Source organism: Grammomys surdaster, unplaced genomic scaffold (assembly GCF_004785775.1).
Source record: "Grammomys surdaster isolate TR1022 unplaced genomic scaffold, NIH_TR_1.0 131, whole genome shotgun sequence".
Taxonomy (NCBI): Eukaryota; Metazoa; Chordata; class Mammalia; order Rodentia; family Muridae; genus Grammomys; species Grammomys surdaster.
In genome coordinates, this window is record NW_021604589.1 from 1,379,115 (window position 1) to 1,399,625 (window position 20,511).

The 20,511-nt window shown below is 40.8% G+C and overlaps 1 protein-coding gene across 1 annotated transcript; it reads left to right on the top strand.

Moving 5' to 3' along the window:
* Positions 1-1,313: 1,313 nt before the first annotated feature.
* On the top strand, positions 1,314-20,460 carry Rbbp7 (RB binding protein 7, chromatin remodeling factor). The gene is made up of 12 exons (XM_028762167.1): positions 1,314-1,685; positions 2,566-2,710; positions 10,359-10,504; positions 11,073-11,246; positions 12,574-12,689; positions 13,531-13,691; positions 14,553-14,679; positions 14,799-14,876; positions 15,932-16,008; positions 17,295-17,352; positions 19,342-19,452; positions 20,017-20,460. Exons 1-12 carry the CDS (start codon positions 1,670-1,672, stop codon positions 20,083-20,085), a joined length of 1,278 nt encoding a protein of 425 aa, XP_028618000.1. The 5' UTR covers positions 1,314-1,669; the 3' UTR covers positions 20,086-20,460.
* Positions 20,461-20,511: the final 51 nt, after the last annotated feature.

Consider the following 20,511-nt stretch of genomic DNA (forward strand, 5'->3'; position numbering starts at 1 on the left):
ACCCCCACCCCCGCCTCCAGCCACCCCTTCAGCGTTCGTCACCAGCAAGATTCTTGGAGCTGACATGGAGAGAGGGCGTTATAATAATGAATTGTACCACATGGGAAAACAGAGACCCAAGACAGTAAATTTCTATATAAGGGAATATGACTGTTTCTGTCACATACTAGAGTAATGTCTGAGTTTGTTTCCCGATCAGAAAAGAGGGCATCATCGCGGCCTCTGCATGGTTGCGTTTAAGCATAAAGGCACTTGGAAAGCTATCAAGGGAACAAATGTTCCGGGGGTGTTTTTGCAAGGAGAGCCTCTGAGTTTAGCTGTAGACTGTGGTTCCCTTTAAGCGTAGGCGCCTGGGCCCCTCTGCTCTGGCCCTCATTTTCTCCCTGAGATCATGTGGCTCTCTTTCTCTTCAACCCCACCCCAAACACACACACACTCTCTCTCCAGGCGAAAAAGCTTCCAGAGAAAAGCAGAGCTCAGGTATGCAGGCCTAGATTAGCCCAGCCCAGCTCTCTCCAGTTCAGCAGCCAGCTGCTGGGTCAAAATGGGACCCCTTCAGGTGACAAGAATGACTCAGCAGGGGCCTAGGCAGGAACTGAGATAGGGAAGCACTCGCAGGCACAAAATCCCCTGCTGCAGCAGGAAGCTAACAAACCGGTACATTAAGGACGCTAATAGGTGAACAAACAAAAAGTAATTTAAGTCAACTTTAGGCCATGGGCGGACTGAAGGCCTGCGCCATCGCAGGCCTTAAATAAAGGCCTGCCCAGCTTCTGGCAGAAAAAAAAAACGGCCCAAGGTCTCTCCTAAAGGTCCCTTTCGCTTATGACAAATGTCACCACGGCTCGACTGGGCCCTCGAAACGTTGGGATGGGAACCTTTGAGGGGTGCAGAAAACTGCGTGTCCGTGATTATCTGGGAGACTTTGAGGGCACTGTAATCTCTCGAGAACAGGAAACCATTTTCCTCGCTAGCTCTGAGATTTTGCTTTGCTAAGGCGGCTGTAGCTTCCCTGCCCCCCTCGCACCCCCCTCCTGCCGCCGCCTCTGCTGCTTTAAGCAACCACGCCCCGCGGGCCCCAGGCTTCTTGGCCCTGGGGCGCGCAGCCCCCGCGCAGCCTGCACACCGCGCTCTCATGCGCCCCACCCCCGCGCGGGCCCATCCGCCCCCGCGGCCAGCCTGGGGAGAGCCGAGTGACGCCTTGCGCATGCGCCTCACCAACTTCCTGCCGCGGGACGCCCCACCCACTCCCGAGAAGCCCGCCTCCGAAGAGCGCGTAAGACCCTCCCATTGCACGCTATTGGTCCAGGGAGCGGAGCCGTTGGCTCCCAGGCCCGCCTCTCCTCCGCCTCTCCAATTTCCCAGGGCGTATGCGCCTGCGCTCAGCTGCCTGGGCGGGCTGAGAGGCGCGGGTTGAAAAGTCTCGTTCCAAGTTTGGAGAGAGGGAGAGAGAGGAGAGCGTCTCAGACCTCGCTACCCGCAAGCGGGGAGGAGGCAGAAGAGACGATCGCGGCGTCTGGGGAGCACCCAGACAGCCAGACCGAGCTCAGGCTTTCCGAGCTTGGAGTGCGTGACGTGCCTGGGAAAGGCAGGAGCGCCTGCGATCGGGCTGCTCTTGACTAACGAGAGAAGTCCGAGGCGGCAAAGGGGGCGAACGACCCGACGCAAGATGGCGAGTAAAGAGAGTAAGGAGGCCCTGCGGGGCGGCGCGCGCCGGGGCTACAGGGGGCGGCGGGCGCGCGCCAGGGCTACGGGGGGCGGCGGGCGCGCGAGGCCTCGGCACGCGCCGACGAAAGGCGCGAATTGGCTTGAGGAGCAGGGGGCGGGGCTGGGCGCGAGGCTAGCCGCGCGCCTGGAGGGGGCCTCCGCGGGACGGGGGCCTGCTTGCCGAGGGCCGTGAGCACTTCCGGAGCCGGGCGCGGGGCCGAGGGGTAGGCCCCCTCCCCCACCCGCTCCCCCCACCCGCCTCCCCGCGGCCTAGCTCCCTCCGACGCCCTTGGCTCGGGGGCGCAGGCGATCGCGGTGAAGTAAGTGCAGCGGATTCTTCCGTGCGCGTGTTCGTCGTCCGGCTCGGGGTCGCGGCCCTTGTCCGTGTTGGGGGGGGGGGGGTGGGGAGGATCTGGAGCCCGCCGGACTATGGCTGCCGATGTTGGTTGGCGTGGTGGGAGCTGGGGCCTTCTCTGAGGTGGGGGTGGAGGAAGCAGGCCTATGGGCTGCTGCTACACGTGGATTTTGTCTATTCGAGTGGGTCGTGGCGCCCGTTTACAATACAGGTCATCTTAGAACAGGTGCGAACAGCTATAAAAAGGTTGAAAATCTCGATGTTAGTGCAATTAATGACCCAATTCGCTAAGCGCAGGAGATCCTGATCTTGAAAGTGGAGGTGAAAACGCTTCCTGATGTTAGTCTTCTCACTTTTTGGGAGAGCAGATAGTGTGCGCATAATAGGTAGAAGGAAAGAATAGCTAAGGTGTGGCCGTTTCGAGGTGACCTCCAGTATCCGTATCCATGCTTTGACTGCAATCCTTCTCAGCCACTTAATTGTGGGCTTTCTCCAAATTTCAGTGTTTGAAGATACTGTGGAGGAGCGTGTCATCAATGAAGAATATAAAATCTGGAAGAAGAATACGCCGTTTCTGTATGACCTGGTTATGACCCATGCTCTTCAGTGGCCCAGTCTTACGGTTCAGTGGCTTCCTGAAGTGACTAAGTAAGGGTTTCTGGCAACTTTTATTTTGTGTAGATTTAAGTACCGTTTTAAATTTGTAGGTATTGTCGATGGTGAGAACGTAAATGTGTAATCAGGGTGAGGCGGCAAGTGGTTATCTTCAAAACTTAAGATGGTTTCCAGCCTAAAGGGGTGTCCAGAAGAGAATATTGTGATTCTAATGGTATGTGTATAGCAAATACTGAATATTTTCCACTCTATGAACTGTATTAGACCAGCATCTCTGGACTCCAGCTCAATACATTATTTTCAAACGTAATAGAAAAGATTATATACATAACAAATGAAAAGCTATTTTGGCTTGATGCATTTTTGGTAGCCGAATACAATGTGAATACACTTAAGCATACATTTAGTTACTATTACTAGCAAAAGGAAAAATAATTTGGCAGTAGTTAACCAAAGAAAAAGAGTCGTTTGGTTTCAGTATAGAATTCAGGTTGAGATTCTTGTTAAGTGGTTTTCTTGAATATTTGTAAAATTTGGCATAATTGCTGATATTTGCAGAGGAGCACTTAGAATAATAGGATCTGACACATCTGAAGAGTTTACGACTCATAACAACTCCAGTTGTGGTTCAGAGATTTACCCGTGATGAAAAGGGCTGAGAATTGTAAGCACTGTGCTCAAGCGCACACTACTGGTGATCTCATAGCTTACAAACTAGGGCTCAACCAACCCAAACCGGTTGGCTCCAGAATCAAGGCACCTCCTTCATTACACTACCTTTATCATCTAGGCATGCACCTTTTCTATAGGAATAGGGGCACATACCTTAAAAGTATATTGAATTTTTGTATTGTGAGCCTATAATTAGGATTAAATAAAACTAATATACAAGGAAGATTTTGTGACTAGTGGTAAAAGAAAGTCAATTTTAAGCAAAATTTGTAAGGACTAGATTATATATAGATTATATATATGAACTTTGACTTTCCAGATGTGTACTTTTTGTCTCATAAATCGGATGTTTTTTATTTGCAGGTTTTTTATATTAAAATTCCATTTAAAAAATCTAAATGTCCAGTGAGAAGAAAGAGTCTTGAATGGCTAAATAATGGGGCCTTATTAGGCATTGATTTTATTTTTTCAGCACTGGAGGTGGTTCAAACCCAGGACCTCAGCATGGTAGGCATGTGCTCTGTGGCTAAGCTGTTTTTGTTTTTTGTTTGTTTTTTTTGTTTTGTTTTTTTTGTTTTCGAGACAGGGTTTCTCTGTGTAGCCCTGGCTGTCCTGGAACTCACTCTATAGACCAGGCTGGCCTCGAATTCAGAAATCCGCCTGCCTCTGCCTCCCAAGTGCTGGGATTAAAGGCATGCGCCACCGCCACCACCCGGCGCTAAGCTGTTTTTTGAACAGATTCTAAAATAGACTGAGGGTTGGCAAGGTGGCCCAGCATGGTAAAGCCACTTACCTCCAAGCCTAAGAACTTGAGTTTAGTCTCCAGAACCCACATGGTAGGGAGAATTGACTCCTGCAAGTTGTCTTCTTATCTACACATATACACTGTTGTAGACATACATATCCATACACAGTAAATAAATAAGTAAGTAGTACAAAAAATAGATTGAGCTGGGTGTGGTGGCACATGGCTGTAATTCTTAAATTACAGGCCTGCCAGAGGTATACTCTTATGACCTTGTTTCTTTTTTTTCCTCTTTTTTGAGAGGGGTTTTTTTTTTTTTTTTTTTTTTTTTTTGAGACAGGGTTTCTCTGTAGCCCTGGCTACCCTGGAACTGGATGCATAGACAAGGTTGTCCGCTAACTCACAAAGATTCACCTGCTTCCCAAGTGCTAGTATTAAAGACGTGCCCTGCTACCACCTAGCAAGACCCGGGGAAAAACAAACAAATAATCCAAAAGGCAAGAGAAAAAGTTCAGGTGTTAAGAGCACTGGCTGCTCTTACAGAGTACTTGGGGTTTGTTTTTTGTTTTGTTTTTGTTTTTTCGAGACAGGGTTTCTCTGTATAGCCCTGGCTGTCCTGGAACTCACTCTGTAGACCAGACTGGCCTCGCACTCAGAAATCTGCCTGCCTCTGCCTCCCAAGTGCTGGGATTAAAGGCGTGCACCACCACTGCCCAGCTGAGTACTTGGGGTTTTGGTTCCCAGCACTCATCTTGGTGTCTCACAACCTTCTGTAATTTAGGTCCTAAGGGATATGATGCTCTTTTCTTACACAGGCATGAGGCATCCGTGTGTTAAGACATACATGCAGGGAAAATACTGTTATGCTTTAAATAAATCTTGAAAAAAAATTAAAGAATAACAATAAAAACATGAACCTATCTATTAAGAGTATTCAAGTTCTTTTGAATTTTGCTGCATTTGTCTTTTTGTTTTTCTGTTAATCAGGACTTAACAGTTTATGGGTTTTTTTTTAATTAACTGAAGCATAATAATAGAAGAGTGGTCATAATAGAATAGAGGTCTCTTTGTCAAAGAGACCTGGGTTTGAGTCTTGCCTTTGCTTATTAGCTTTGTGTGATAAGGCAGGTTGTTTAGACTCTGTCTTTCTTAGTTGTCTCATCTACAGATAACTGAAGATGTTAATAGTACTGTCTTAAATACATTTGGGGAAATAAGCTCCTGCATGGTAAGTGTCTTGTGTAGAGTAAAAACAAAGTGATGACATACTGATTTCCTACCTCACCTTGATTTTAATCTATGTACCTATCTATCTGTCTAAAACACAAGGTCTTATTTATTATGTATACAGTGTTCTGTCTGGATGTATGCCTTTAGGCCAGAAGAGGGCACCTGATCACATTATAGATGGTTGTGAGCCACCATGTGGTTGTTGGGAATAGAACTCAGGACCTCTGAAGACCAGCCAGTGCTCTTAACCTCTGAGTTGTCTTTCTAGCCCTTATTTATTTTAAAGACATGGTCTCACTATGTAGCTCTGGCTGGCCTGGAACTCACTGTGTACATAAGGCTAGCCTAAAACTTTTACACTGCTGCCTCAGCTTCTAAAGCACTGGGATTAAAAGTGTGTGCCATCATGCCAGGCCTGTTCAGAAGTAATTTTAAGAAATACCGCGTTTTTTAGACCAATGAAAGCTTTTTTTCTTTAGATATGGTCTCACTATGTATCTTTCTTTCTTTTTCTTTTCTTTCTTTTTTTTTTTTTTTTGTTTTGTTTTTTTCGAGACAGGGTTTCTCTATAGCCCGGGCTGTCCTGGAACTCACTCTGTAGACCAGGCTGGCCTCGAACTCCGAAATCCGCCTGCCTCTGCCTCCCAAGTGCTGGGATTAAAGGCGTGTGCCACCACCGCCCGGCTATTATGTATCTTTCTTTAACCTAAAACTCTGATATCTGCCTGTCTCTGCCTTCTGAAAGGCTTATGTTAACATACACAGTAAAAACTATTTTTAATGTTACCTCTGATACATTTTACTTAAAGGTTTTTTTAAAAGATAGTCCAGACTTGAGTATCCCTTATGACGTGCTTGGGAGCAGAATATGCATTTTGGAGTGTTTTATTTGCATCTATTTAATGTGTTATCTTGGGGATGGGTCCCAAGTCTTACATATACCCTAAAAATAATTTTATACTGTATTTTCCATTGTACTTGTGCTTTGATTAAATAGTCACATGAGGTCAGGTGTGGAATTTCCATCAGTATTCTTGTATTCAACAAATATCAGATAATTGGAACATTTTGAATTAGGGATGCTCAAACTGTAATTTTATATGTTACCCTCAGCATTTACCTTTACATTTATTTATATGGGGATGGATGCACCATGGTATGTTTTGTAGGTCAGAGGATAACTTTGAGGAGTCAGTTCTTCTACCATGTGAGTTCTGGGGTTCAGACTCAAGATGTGAGGTTTAACACACTTAGCTTAACCAAAGATAAATAAATTACATGTTTAGATTTTTTTTTAAACACAGTTTATTGTTACATAGCTCTGCTTGGCCTAAAACTTGCTCTACAGAATAAGCTGGCCTTACTTTGAGATCTTTGTCTCCCAAGTGCTCTACCTTACAAGTGTTAACTTGTATACAGAAAAATTATGAGATAAAATTGTGGGGTGTTCAGAGATTTGGAGATTATAAGAAAAGAAAGCACATGAAATAATTGACTCTTGAGGACTGCTGTGTGGTGTTTTGTTGGGTTTCATTTTGAGGGTATGGAGTGACTTGTCCTCATGTTCTCCTGTCTATATTTAATATACTTTCTAATGATGACTTGGACTTGTCTGAACAATTGATTTTGAAAAGTTTTTATAAACTGGAAAGTGAACCCAGCTGCATTCAAGACATACACTCTACCACTGGATTATATTCCTGTTCCTTATTAAATAATTGGAATGATAGTCAGTACAGAAGTATATGGTACAAAGAATAAGTTTTCTTCCATGCCAGTACTCCTAATTCCCTCTGCCCTAGTGAAGGCAGTTGCTTTACATTTTTGGCCCGTCTTGAGAGAATGTAGAAGCGTGTTTATTTATTTATTTTTTTGTCCTGAAGATTGAATCCTGGGCCTCATGATTGCTAGTCAAGCATTCTACCACCAAGCATTATCCCAAAACTTAAATGAACGCTTTATTTGAAATAAAGTGTCAGTTGCTGGGAGTGGCCTTGAACATGAATCCTCCTGCCTTATGAGTAGCAAAGATCACAAGGCTGCACCACCAGACCTGGGTTCCTTAGGTTTTTTTGTTTGTTTGTTTGTTTGTTTGACCTCTGCCTTCAGTTCTGGGATTTATTTTTTATGATAGTAAGTTGTTGAGTTAACTTCTTTTATTAAGAATGTATTGGAAAACCAATTGTGATGGCATATAACTTTAATCTCAGTACTTGGGAGACAGACGGCAGGACCTGGTTGGTCTACATACAGAGTTCTAGGACAGCTAGAACAAACAAAAAAGAATATGATGGAGACTCTATTATCAGTATGCAGACACATATCCATTTTTATGAAGATGCCACACAATTCTACTTTATGAATAAAGTTTATGTCACTGTTAAACTTGTTGTTTGGTATTTAGGTTGTTTTTGGTCCTTTGCTGCAACAAATAGTGCTACTGGAAATAGTCTTGTAATAAGTACAGCATATTTTTGTGATTGTTGGGTCAGTTTCTTAGCATTGCAGTTACGTAATAAAAGCATTTTGGTAATAAAGATAGATGGGAGTCTATCTCACTGAGTAGCTCTGGCTGACCTGAACCTCATTGTGTAGACTAGGGATCAGGGATGGGGTCTATTCCTAGAGATCCACCTGCCTTAATCTCAGAGTACTGGAATTAAAGGTGTGTACCACCATGCCTAGCTTAGATTGCTTTGTCATCGGTGCATGTGAGTGTGTCCAATATTGAGGAAAATAATATGCGTTTAGGAAAGTAGGGGGGGTTGTTTGTTTTGTTTTGTTTTTTTGTTTTTTGAGATAGGGTTTATCTGTAGCCTTGGGTATCTTAGAACTCATGCTATAGACCAGGCTGGCCTCAAACTTAGAGATCCGCCTACCTCTGCCTCCCAAATGCTCGGGTTAAAGGTGTGTTCCACCATGGTCTGAAGTAGGTTTGATTTAATGATATTGATAAAGGACTTTTTATTAAAATGTAAAAATAATCTTTATGTAAGAAACAAGTAATGTGAAACTGAAATATTTGAATTTGAGTTGCAGAATTTTTAAGATTCCCCCAGCTTAGCTGATACAGTTCTTAGAAAGGTCCTATGATAAACTGAACTGTCTACCTATTTGCTTTTATTTTACTTACTACTTAACCCCACTAAAAATAGTCTTTTTGTTGTTTTCTCCCACATAGTAGGTCTCTTGAGATATATTTAAGATCCCTGTAAAGGTTTTACTTTGTCCATGGCCTTTCCTCCTCTCTTTACACTAGAAATTGAACCCAGAATTCATGCATGAGAGTTGAATGCTATACAACCAAGCTATATTTCCAATGCTCTTTTTTTTTTTTTTTTGAGTCAGGGTATCTGCTTAGTTGTGCGTGCACACTGCCCTTGAGCTCACTGAATGGCTCTGACAGGCCTTAGTTTGTGATCTTACTGCTTTAGCAGTCTGAATAGTTGCAATTGTAGATGTAGGCCACCCAGCCAAAGCCTAAAATTTTCAGGTTAATTTTTCTGAGTAAAAAATAAATATACTGCTGGGCAGTGGTGGCATACTCCTTTAATCCCAGCACTTGGGAGGCAGAGGCAGGCGGATTTCTGAGTCTACAGAGTGAGTTCCAGGACAGCCAGGGCTGTACAGAGAAACCCTGTTTTGAAAAACCAAAATATATATATATTTATGCATGCCCTCACCCCAAGTCATATTATACTTTTGGCTTACTGTGAATGCATCAATTAATTCCTACCCCCCAAACTTACTATTGCTTAGCCACTCCTACCTGTTCTTTTCAGGAGTTGTGTATGTTCTGTTTTACCATAAGCCAAACTTTAACTTGATAGAATTTAATTTTGTAAATTACTACAAAATGATGTGCATGGACATAACTACAACTCTTTTGGTTGTTATTTTAAAAAGTCACCAATTCCTTTGTACAGATGAAATTTAGGAACAAGCAGATATATGACCTAACTTGTCTGGTGTTGGGACTTAGAGTCCTACTTTTCTGTGGGACAGTAGAGCACAGCTGAAAATTGTTCTAGATAAGACAATGGAAAAGCATTGTTGATACTTAGCAGTGCAAAAATTGCTGTTTGGGGGCTGGAGAGATGGCTCAGCGTTTAAGAACACTAACTGCTCTTCTAGAGGTCCTGAGTTCAATTCCCAACAACCACATGGTGGCTCACAACCATCTGCAGTCGGGTCTGATGCCCTCTTCTGGTGTGTCTGAAGAGATACCTGAAGAGAGCAATGGTGGTACTAATGGATAAAATAAATAAATCTTTTGTAAAAATTGCTGTTTGGATCATGGTGCCAAGAGGCACTGGTAAGTTCTTCAGCTTCAAGGTGAATTTAGCAAGGTAACAAACACTTAAATTGAGAATGTTCATTGCATAGGTATCATAAACAAAAATAAATGATTTTATATCGTGTCATTTTACTTAACCTATTTTTTTAGGTGAAGAAAATGAGACTGGAGAGAGGTTGTGCAAATAGTTGCATATAGCTAGTTTTAGTTTGAACCAGAATATAACCCCCCATTTTTTTCCCTTACTTAACACTTCACTCATTCCATTTTACCTCACTGCCTCTTACTGGAAAAACAAAAACATCTAGCAATAAACATAGGCTATAGGCTGAAGGTACAATTTGAGTGAGAAGTCTGGATATATGAGTATAAGATCAGTGATGAACTTCAGTGTATGATGAACTTCAGTGTAGACAGATGTTGGTGTGTTTGGTGAGTTGGATCTACTGTCCCTAATGCTGTTCTAGGAAAGGTAGCACTCGCAATGCTAATTGAGGGCAAAGAAGATGACTCTTCAGGGAGGAAAGAAAAACCAAACTCTTCATATAGAATGTTTTCTTACATTTGAAAGTATGAGAATAAAGTTGGTAATTAGATGGGAAGCAGGTTTATACATGGTGTTCAGTATATATTTGCTAAAGAAGTGTTCATGTTAATTTTGAGGGAACCAGACTGAATTTGTTAGCAACTGAAAATTCCTGTAGGATTAGTTTGACTTTTTTTTCCCTCCTAAACAGACCAGAAGGAAAGGATTATGCCCTTCATTGGCTAGTGCTGGGCACTCATACATCTGATGAGCAGAATCATCTGGTGGTTGCTCGAGTTCATATTCCCAATGATGATGCACAGTTTGATGCTTCCCATTGTGACAGTGACAAGGGAGGTGAGTGAGTATACTACATATTTCAATATTAATGTCAAAGAGTATTCATCTTAGCATGTATATTAAAAATTTGTAGTTGGCTTTTGGCTTGGAAATATAATTTAAAGAACTAGTCACACAACATGTGTGAGATTTTCACAATAGCATTTATAGTACCAACAAATTAGGATCAGTCTAGCAAAATAGGAGGTTACAGGAAATTGGTTAAGCAGATTATAATGTGTTTAAAATATTACTCAGCAATTAAGAGAAGGAAAACTATATGCACTGTTATGGAAGGTGAGATTTTTGTGAATAATCAAATCTTAACTAAAAAGGCTAGTTTTTAAATTTTTGTATATACAAGGTGTAGAACTAACTGAATTAACTTAACATGAAGTAGCAATCCATATGCAAATGGGCTTTGAGAATAAATTTCATATAGCAGATAGCCTGTAGTTTGGAGATTTTCTTTTTCTCAATTTGTGTTCTATTCTGACAGGGTAAAATCGGTTGGGTTGATTGAACTAAATGACTTGTGAGTTTTAATCCTGAATGTATATGTTTTGTTTATGTCTCTTTACATTAGAATTTGGTGGCTTTGGTTCTGTAACCGGAAAAATTGAATGTGAAATTAAAATTAACCATGAAGGAGAAGTAAATCGTGCTCGTTATATGCCACAGAATCCTCACATCATTGCCACAAAAACACCATCTTCTGATGTTTTGGTTTTTGACTATACAAAACACCCTGCAAAGCCAGGTATGTAGTAAAAAAGCCAGGCCATTACACATCTTTCTTGATTTGAGATGATAATATTTTAAAAATAATTTAAAGTACTGTACTGTAGGGGCTGGAGATATGGCTCAGTAGCAATTAGAAACTCTGGCTGCTCTTCCAGAGGATATGGGTTCAATTCCCAGAACTCACATGGGAGCTCACAGGCCTCTATAACTGTAGTTCCAATTCTTTGGGCATCTGGGCACCATGTATGTATGTGGTGAACTGACACACATGCAGGTCAAACACTTGTATGTGTTTATATAGAAAGTATGGAAGTCATTTACTCAAAATAAATTTGTAAAATCTAAAGTAGTATACTGTATAACTTTTAAAACTTTATAAAGTGAGAGATCTCATAACTACCTGCAAGTTTGGTGATTCACTAGAACCTGATAGGAGATGATACTTGCAGGTGTGGTTTATTTCAACAAAGGATCCAGAGTGCTGGGCGGTGGTGGCGCACGCCTTTAATCCCAGCACTTGGGAGGCAGAGGCAGCCGGATTTCTGAGTTGGAGGCCAGCCTGGTCTACAGAGTGAGTTCCAGGACAGCCCGAGCTACACAGAAAAACCCTGTCTCAAAAAAACAAAAAATGAAATAAAATAAAATAAAAAATTAAAAAAAAGATCCAGAGCAAAAGCAGAGGGAAAAAAAGCTATCAATCAGGTAGATAGGCAGTAGTTCTCCAGAGGGGATGCATACAGACTTCTGAGTACTTCCTTTCTGGGGTCAAGCAGGAGATACTTTTTCTGTAGCAGAAAACTCTAGGAATTTTTGCTAAGTGACTGTCCAGAGAAGCCTGTTTGAGGCCCAAGGTCTGAAGTTTCTAATGGAAATCTGGTCACAGGCTCCGTGTGTACTCATGGTAATGAAAACCAACAATTTCAACAGTGAAGTTAGATGAATCCTTGATCTACTGTACTACAGCAAGTTGCTGCAGTATGCTTTCATTGCTCTGAGCATGTCACAGTCTGAAAGGTTTGCCAAGGGTCATTCGTGGTTTCAGGCTACCTCGATATGCAAGGACTAAATGAAGGACTGGACATGTTAGATACATTTCTAAAAATTGCTTGGAATGAGATGATGGGGTAGCTACTACACAGATTTATGGAATAGCTGTAGTTGTCAACATTTCTGTATTAGTGATAGATAGCATTGAGTTTTCCAAAACTAGTCAAAGCACTTGTGGGTTAGATGTAGTCTGTGTTCTTGTATGGTTCACTCATTGAAAGGAGTCTGACACTTGGCTCTTGCCAATTCTGATAAACAGATAACTTAGTGGTTAATGTGTTTCTTTTTCCTTTTAGATCCAAGTGGAGAATGTAATCCTGATCTTAGATTAAGAGGTCACCAAAAGGAAGGCTATGGTCTTTCCTGGAATTCTAATTTGAGTGGACATCTCCTGAGTGCATCTGATGATCATGTAAAGAGCTCTGTTTTTCTTAATCTGCTGTATCTTATATTGAGGGTGAAAGTGTCCTAGATTTAAGCTACAGGATCTCTAGATTGACATTTTTCTAAGATAACATCATAAATTGTTAACATTTCCTACATTCAGACTACTCTGTTAGAGCCCTAGGGTTTCAAAAAACTCTTTTGAAGATTGGAAGGTTACCATCATTTAAAAGAAGACTGCCAGATTTACCTTTTCATTTATTATTTGTGTAAAATTCAACAGGTTCTATTTTCCAAAGTTGTGCATCTCTTGACACTAATTGTAGATTATTTTCATTAGGTGTCTATGGAAAATGAAATTCCATAGATGTTAAGCAGTTACTCTTTCTTTCTGCTAACAATAGCTGTAGCTAACTATGGCCTATGGCATCATAAACTGGGCTTATACAGGTTTACACCACCAGATTCTCTGCTTTGGGGGTGCCTCTCACATCCAAGTAAGAAAGGGATCTGTCTTTTCTGTAACAGTCTTGCCACTATTGCACCAGTGTGCACATCTTGCCTTGGTATGTACAGTTTAGAGCGGAATAAATTGTTAATGACGTCTCTACCAGCATTGCACCTTCTGGCACCAGGAGGGCTATCCACCAAGTAGTAGTAACATGTAACTCAGTTCTAGCTTGATTTTTCTGTTCTGCAACCATAGGATGTATTGTCTTCACCAGTAGGATCCTAACGATCTAGTTCTGATGGACAACCACAGTAGCAATTGTCTATTTTGCTTTTAAGAAGATGAATATGTTCCTAAGTAAGATGTTACCTTTTAAATCTGGCATTTTCATAGCTTTTGTTGTTTTTTTGTTCTTTAGACTGTCTGCCTGTGGGATATAAATGCAGGACCAAAGGAAGGCAAAATTGTGGATGCTAAAGCAATCTTTACTGGCCACTCAGCTGTTGTAGAGGATGTGGCCTGGCATCTGCTGCACGAGTCCTTGTTTGGATCTGTTGCTGATGATCAGAAACTTATGATGTAAGGTTCAATGGAACCTTGATGGGTAATCTGGATGACCACCAGTGACTGGTAGACTGATTGAGTTCTGTTTCTTAAAAGTTACATTGTAGTTTTAAAATGAGAAATAGCTTTCTGTGAGTTATAATTGATACATAATTAGCTACATGTGTGTAGTAAACAGTTTATTAAAAATGAAGAAAAATTGTTATACAAATGTGAAGAAAAAGGCTTGAATAATGATAAATTCTAAATTTATGATCCAGAGTTAACTGATTAGAGGTCAGGGAGGAAGAAAGTGTTTCCATCTGGGTGTGGCCATGGAGCTGCATTAAAATCAGTGAATAAATAACTCATTTCATAAGTATTGTAATATTGAGACTAGGAGAACAATATACTGATTTGGCAAGGCTGATTATAGGTTAAAAAATGTTAGGTATCCTGTAGTCTGTGTTTTGTGTACATTTAAGAATGTATGTAATTAAGATAGAAATCCAATAAAAAGGAACTAGAATAATAATCCTAGTTATGGAGGTTTAAAAATATGTCATTTAGCCGGGCGATAGTGCCGCACACCTTTAATCCCAGCACTTGGGAGGTAGAGGCAGACGGATTTCTGAGTTTGAGGCCAGCCTGGTCTACAGAGTGAGTTCCAGGACAGCCAGGACTGCACAGAGAAACCCTGTCTCGAAAAACCAAAAAAAAAAAAAAAAAAAAAAAGTCATTTAATAGACAAAAGCCCAAATTGCTGGCTGTATGTGGTTTGCATATTTGTGAATGGGTAAACATATCAGAGCTTCATACAGAAAGAAATAATCTCTACTGAGCCAAATGTTTGGGAGCTGTAGGTAACTGTATGCCTTGTCCTTTTTTGTGTTTCAGATGGGACACCAGATCCAATACCACTTCTAAGCCAAGCCATTTGGTGGATGCACACACTGCTGAGGTCAACTGCCTCTCATTCAATCCCTACAGCGAGTTCATTCTGGCAACCGGCTCTGCAGATAAGGTTTCATAGTTTTGTTTCCTTTTGTATTTATTGTTTACCAAATCCTATTTTGTACTTTAATAGGCATTTTAAAGATCATACATAAAATATAGAAGTCATTCATTTGTTTTCTTCTCTAGACTGTAGCTTTATGGGACCTGCGTAATCTGAAACTAAAACTCCACACCTTTGAATCGCATAAGGATGAAATTTTCCAGGTATGTGAGTGATAGTTTGGGGGTGTCTGTTTTATCTATAATTGTGTGTATATGTATGGGCATATGCATACTGGAACAGGCATGTGGTGGGAGATTGGAGGACACTTTCTGGGAATAAGTTTTATCCTGCTACCTTGGGGGTAACGGTGGCTGAACTCAAATTGTCAGGTTTTGTTTCAGCAAGCAGTTTTTTTTTTTTAATTTATTTTATGTATTCACCATTGCTCTCTTCAGAGACACCAGAAGAGGGCATCAGACCCCATTGCAGATGGTTGTGAGCCACCATGTGGTTGCTGGGAATTGAACTCAGGACCTCTGGAAGAGAAGTCAATGCTCTTAATTACTGAGCCATCTCTCCAGCCCCAGCAAGCAGTTTTATTCACTAAGCTGTCATGCTGGCCCAGTTTTCAGATATCTTTATGTCAAGGACTTCATGAGAGGGGAGAATATTTGAAGTTATTTTATTTGGTGGGATTTGAACATTAATTTTTTTTAGCAAGCTCCTCTTAGAATCTATCAGGATGCTAGATATTTTTGTTGTTGCTCCCATTGTTTTTGAGAGGCCCCTCTGATCCAGAAGTAAGAAAAATTCTTCCAAAACAGAATCAGTTTGAAATTATTTTCAAGGATTTTTCAGTTAAGAGTGCCAATATGGGGGGGTGCACTGCAAAATAAAAGGCCTAATGCTTAGTTTTAGAATAGAGATTATAGGTTTGGACAGGCTAATTTTAAAGGGTTTATGGATGGTTATGGGCCTAAAGTTTTCTGGGGTTCCTGGGTTCTTCAGTACTAGAGAACATGACTTCCTGCCTGCAGGCTCAGGGAGCTGGGAATACTTAAGGACTTGAAATGTAGCTCAGTAGAACAGCAAGCATAAAGTGTTGGGTTTAGTGCCATCAAGGTGGATTGGTAGGGGTCACTTGGAAGACTTGGATAGTGAAGTCTCTAGGCTAAGTGGATGCAGAGTGTGAGGTAAGGAAATACGTATTAAAATGATACTTATAAACCAAGATACAGAGGACTCTTAAATAAGTTTTCAAAATATCTATTGCTAGGTCCACTGGTCTCCACATAATGAAACTATTCTGGCTTCAAGTGGTACTGATCGCCGTCTGAATGTGTGGGATTTAAGGTAATTTGGGATCTGGTGACAAGGAACTGCATAAATACACCAATCTAACAGGTTGCATAATAGAACTCATAAACCACAAAAGCAATTTGCTGAGTCAACTTCAATAAACTCTTAACTAGAGTTTCTATTCTGCAATATAAAAGTAAATCAGCAAATAACATAAATTGGACATGTATTTTGTATGAGTGTTTGCCTGTATGTGTATGCAACACGTGTGCCAGGTGCTTATATCAGATCCTCAGAACAGGGACTACTGGTAGTTGTATTTGGATAGTACAATCTGGGGGCTGGGACATAAACCCCTGTTCTGTATCAGCAATAAGTGGTCTTAACAACTGAGCTACCACTCCAGGCCTGAGTTTTGTTGTTACTCAAGTTTTAAATTCTTTATGTGTGCTTAGCAAATTAAAATAACTTTTTGTTACAGTTGACTAGGGATGTAGCTCAGTGATAAAGCTAGCATACACACAAGCTGTGGGTTCAGTCTCTAGCACCACAAGCATTAAAATACTGTTGGTGTCTCCTTGGAGTAGCATATAGCATAGATAACAGAATTGTTGGATTTGAGTGTTTTCCTTTTCATTTTTTTGTGACACAGTGTCTCGTATAGCTCAGATCAGACTGGCCTCAAAATCCTGATATTCTTGCCTTTTCCAAGTGCTAGGATCACAGGACTGTACTGCCATGCCAACCAAGGGCTGCAGCAGAAAAACATAAATTTAAAAAGCTATCATCTCAAACCAACAAAATTTAATTTCTTTGGGGCAGACAAGGAGAGGCTAACTCAATAAGACTTTGCCTGCCATATGTGGGACCCTGGGTTTAAACCTAGCCCCCTTCCCCATCCCATCCCAAAATTCATAACATATCTTCCCTTGGCTTACACCACAGTTAAAAAGAAACTGAACTAATGCTTGTTATGGGGAATATTTCTTCTCACTCTGCAGCTTTAATTATAAGGGACTCCAACCCATTTCCAGGAAATCTCTCACAATAATAAAAAAAAAGTACGAAGTCTGTTCTCAACATTCTTAATGCTGCAACCCTTTAAAGTATAGTTCCTTGTGTTGCGGTAACCCCTAACCATAAACTTATTTTTGTGGCTATTTCATAACTGTAATTTTGCTACTGTTATGAATCATAATTAAATATGCATTTTCACATAGTCTTAGGCAGCCTCACAAAGGGTTGTAACCCATAGGTTGAGAACCACTGTCTTAAGTACTTCTCATAGAGAAATACTTATGACTTTGGAGTAATGAAAGCTTTATTTTCCTTCTTAATAGTAAAATTGGAGAAGAACAGTCCGCAGAAGATGCAGAGGATGGGCCTCCAGAGCTCCTGGTATGCATTAGATTAAATGTCATACAAACACTTGCTTACTTTTTTACTAGCCTGTTAGCTTACCAATGAGTTCAAAAAAGGAAGTCCAGGAAGGTTTTGTGATTAGGCTCTGACATTTATCACAAATAGTAAATGGAGCCCCAGAAGTTTTTGGAAATGTTTCAGTGAGGGTAACTTGAGCTCTTACTAATTTCAGTCAGGTATGTTTTGTTTTTGCTGTGGGGGGAGGGTAGTGTCACTGCTATTTGATTACCAGCACTTAACATGGAAGTTACCACTTTTCTATGAAATACTGACAGGCTTAGTAGTGGTTCTTTGCCCTTTTTCTGAGTTGTCTCCTCCAACCATTTGGTCATTGTCTCTAAACAGAAGTTTTAGCACTTAGGTGAGTTAATTTTTGTTACAAAGTCCAAGACACAGAAGGTATTCACCGATGCCAACTTTGTGTCAGCTCCTTATCCCCTTTGGCTTCTGTGCCCAGTAGCTCCAGACAGAAATGAGCAAGAGAAGGATAGGAGATTTAGACAGAGCAGCATGTTTGGCATTTATATCAACAAGGCCACGGTGGGGGCGGGAGTTAGTGAATGTATGTTATCCTCAATAAACTACCAGAACCAGATGGCAGCATCTAAGTATTTTATTGTGCGTGACTTTTAGCCTTCATGGTGGTAAAGTATTTTTTACAAAGGCCTTTGTCTACAGCTAGTTTTCTCTGTATATATAATACGAATTTGCAATAGTTTTATAGTTTCCTTCAGGAAAACCATTACAGGGCTAGTGAGGTAGCTCAGCAGTTGAAAATACCTACAGTTCTTGGCAGAGGACCAGAATTCAGTTCCCAGTACTCAGGCCAGGTGGTACACATGGTCTATAACTCTAGCTCCAGAGAGATCAGACATATCTGGCTTCAGAGGGCACATACATAGTCACACATACCCATATAATTGAAACTTTTAAAAAATCTATTATGGTGTATTCATAAGAAAGCTTGAAATCAAAGGACATGTAAGAGTAGTAAATTACCAGCGAGGAGAGGTGGTTCAACTGACAGAAGCTAAGAGGTGGGAGTCATAGGTTTAAACCTGGCCTGCAAATTATTTGTAAAGCTGCTTTCACCATTTCACTTATGTGGAAATAGTTTTTTCCCTTTTGGAGACGGTCTCTGTAGCCAAGTCCTAGCTCTAAACTGCTGAGATTACATGTGTGACCCCACATCTTAGTCTGTTCATCTCATGCGGGGTTTTTTGTTTGTTTGTTTGTTTTTGTTTTTCAAGACAGGGTTTCTCTGTATAGCCCTAGCTGTCCTGGAACTCACTGTAGACCAGGTTGGCCTCGAACTCAGAAATCCACCTGCCTCTGCTCCCAAGTGCTGGGATTAAAGGCGTGCACCACCACTGCCCGGTGATTTTTGTTCTTTTTTTTAATTGTTGGTTAAAATGCCCTGACCCAAGTTGTACTGCAGAGGTTTGTTAGGCAGTGTCTTGTTGAAAATAAGATCCCATCCTTTTAAATTTCATTGGTGTCTATGCTCCAACTCTGGACCTTAAAGGGCTTGGTATTTTATTTTTAGCAACCCTGTCACTATATTATGCCTTGGGAATATTGAGAGGAGGCTACTGTGAAAGGCCACTAGAGAAGGACCAAAAAGATTCCTCAGTCAGGTCCATGAAAGAGCATACAACCAGACATGTTGGAAATGCTTGGTTATTATTCATTGTACTCAATTTGGAAGTAGTAGTATAGTTATCTAGCGAACTTAGGGATGAAATATCCTACCTTAACATATGAATAATGTGCTAGTCTTTTTCCTGAAAGGATTTCAGAATATCGGAGTGGTAATAGATTATATACAGCTCATGTCACTCTACCTCTAAATTCTGGGGCAGGCTAAGAAGACTGTTCTAGAAACTATTTTAAAATCTTAGAATATTTTAAAGTCTTAGAATAGGAAAGGATATGAAATCAAGATTTTTTTTTTTTATTATTAAGTTTATCCATGGAGGACACACTGCCAAGATTTCTGACTTCAGTTGGAACCCCAATGAACCTTGGGTCATTTGCTCTGTGTCTGAAGATAACATCATGCAAATATGGCAGATGGTAAGTTGAATTTTTTTTTCATAACTCCTGTAAAACCATCTCACTGCTGATAGGATGTAATAGAAATATCTCAAATTAGGTTAGGCAAAATTAAAATAAAATCATAAATTAAAATTTGTAGGGTGGGAACAGTTTAAGGAAACCTATTCTGAGCATGCAAGATGGCTCAGCAGGTAAAGAACTTGTTTTATAAACCATTATATGATCTAAGTTCAAATGCCTAGAACCCATGTAAAAGTGATAGGAGAGAACCAACTTACCAAAGCTGTCTTCTGACCTCCGCACATGCGTATGTATGTATTATACACCATGTAAGATTTAGCTCAGTACCATTCTATCCACACTCATATAAACACATGCACTGTGTCGATATTTGTCATTGCACTGTTAGCTGGGATCTTGATATTTATCAACCATCGCTCGCTGTCATTGTTGCTTGAAGTGCTTTCTAGAAGCTTTTCTGAACAGTGATTAGGCAACTACATGCTGACAATTTAAAGGGTCACTGAAAGACATTGATAGTAAATTCTGTTTTTACCTGTGAATTTATTTGGTTATCTCCAGGCTGAAAATATTTACAATGATGAAGAGTCAGATGTCACGACATCGGAACTGGAGGGGCAAGGATCTTAAACCCAAAGTATGAGTTGTTTCTATTGAATGTATTGCTACATGAATGCTTGATTTGTCAAGCGCCAAAAAGGCATTGTATAGTAGGAAATGTAAGTGGGATGGCTTCTGGCATTCTTTACCCTCTGATTCTAGCACTTTCAAGTGAGCTGTTGCGTACTGTATCATATTGTAGCTATTAGGGGAAAAAAGGAATGTTGCTTAAGAACGGACATCATTGTTTTAAAACACATTGCTGGGTATTGCCTTTGATTCAACTGTCATTTTCTCAAACTTTTAAGTGCTTGCTCAAGTTCCCAAATATGCGAGGATAACTTTTACACTTTTTCCTTCCAACACTTCTTGATTGGCTTTGCAGAAATAAAGTTTTAAAATAAACTTTGTTTTGTTCTTTTAGAAGATGGGAGGGGGTGGGTGGGTGTGCATGCT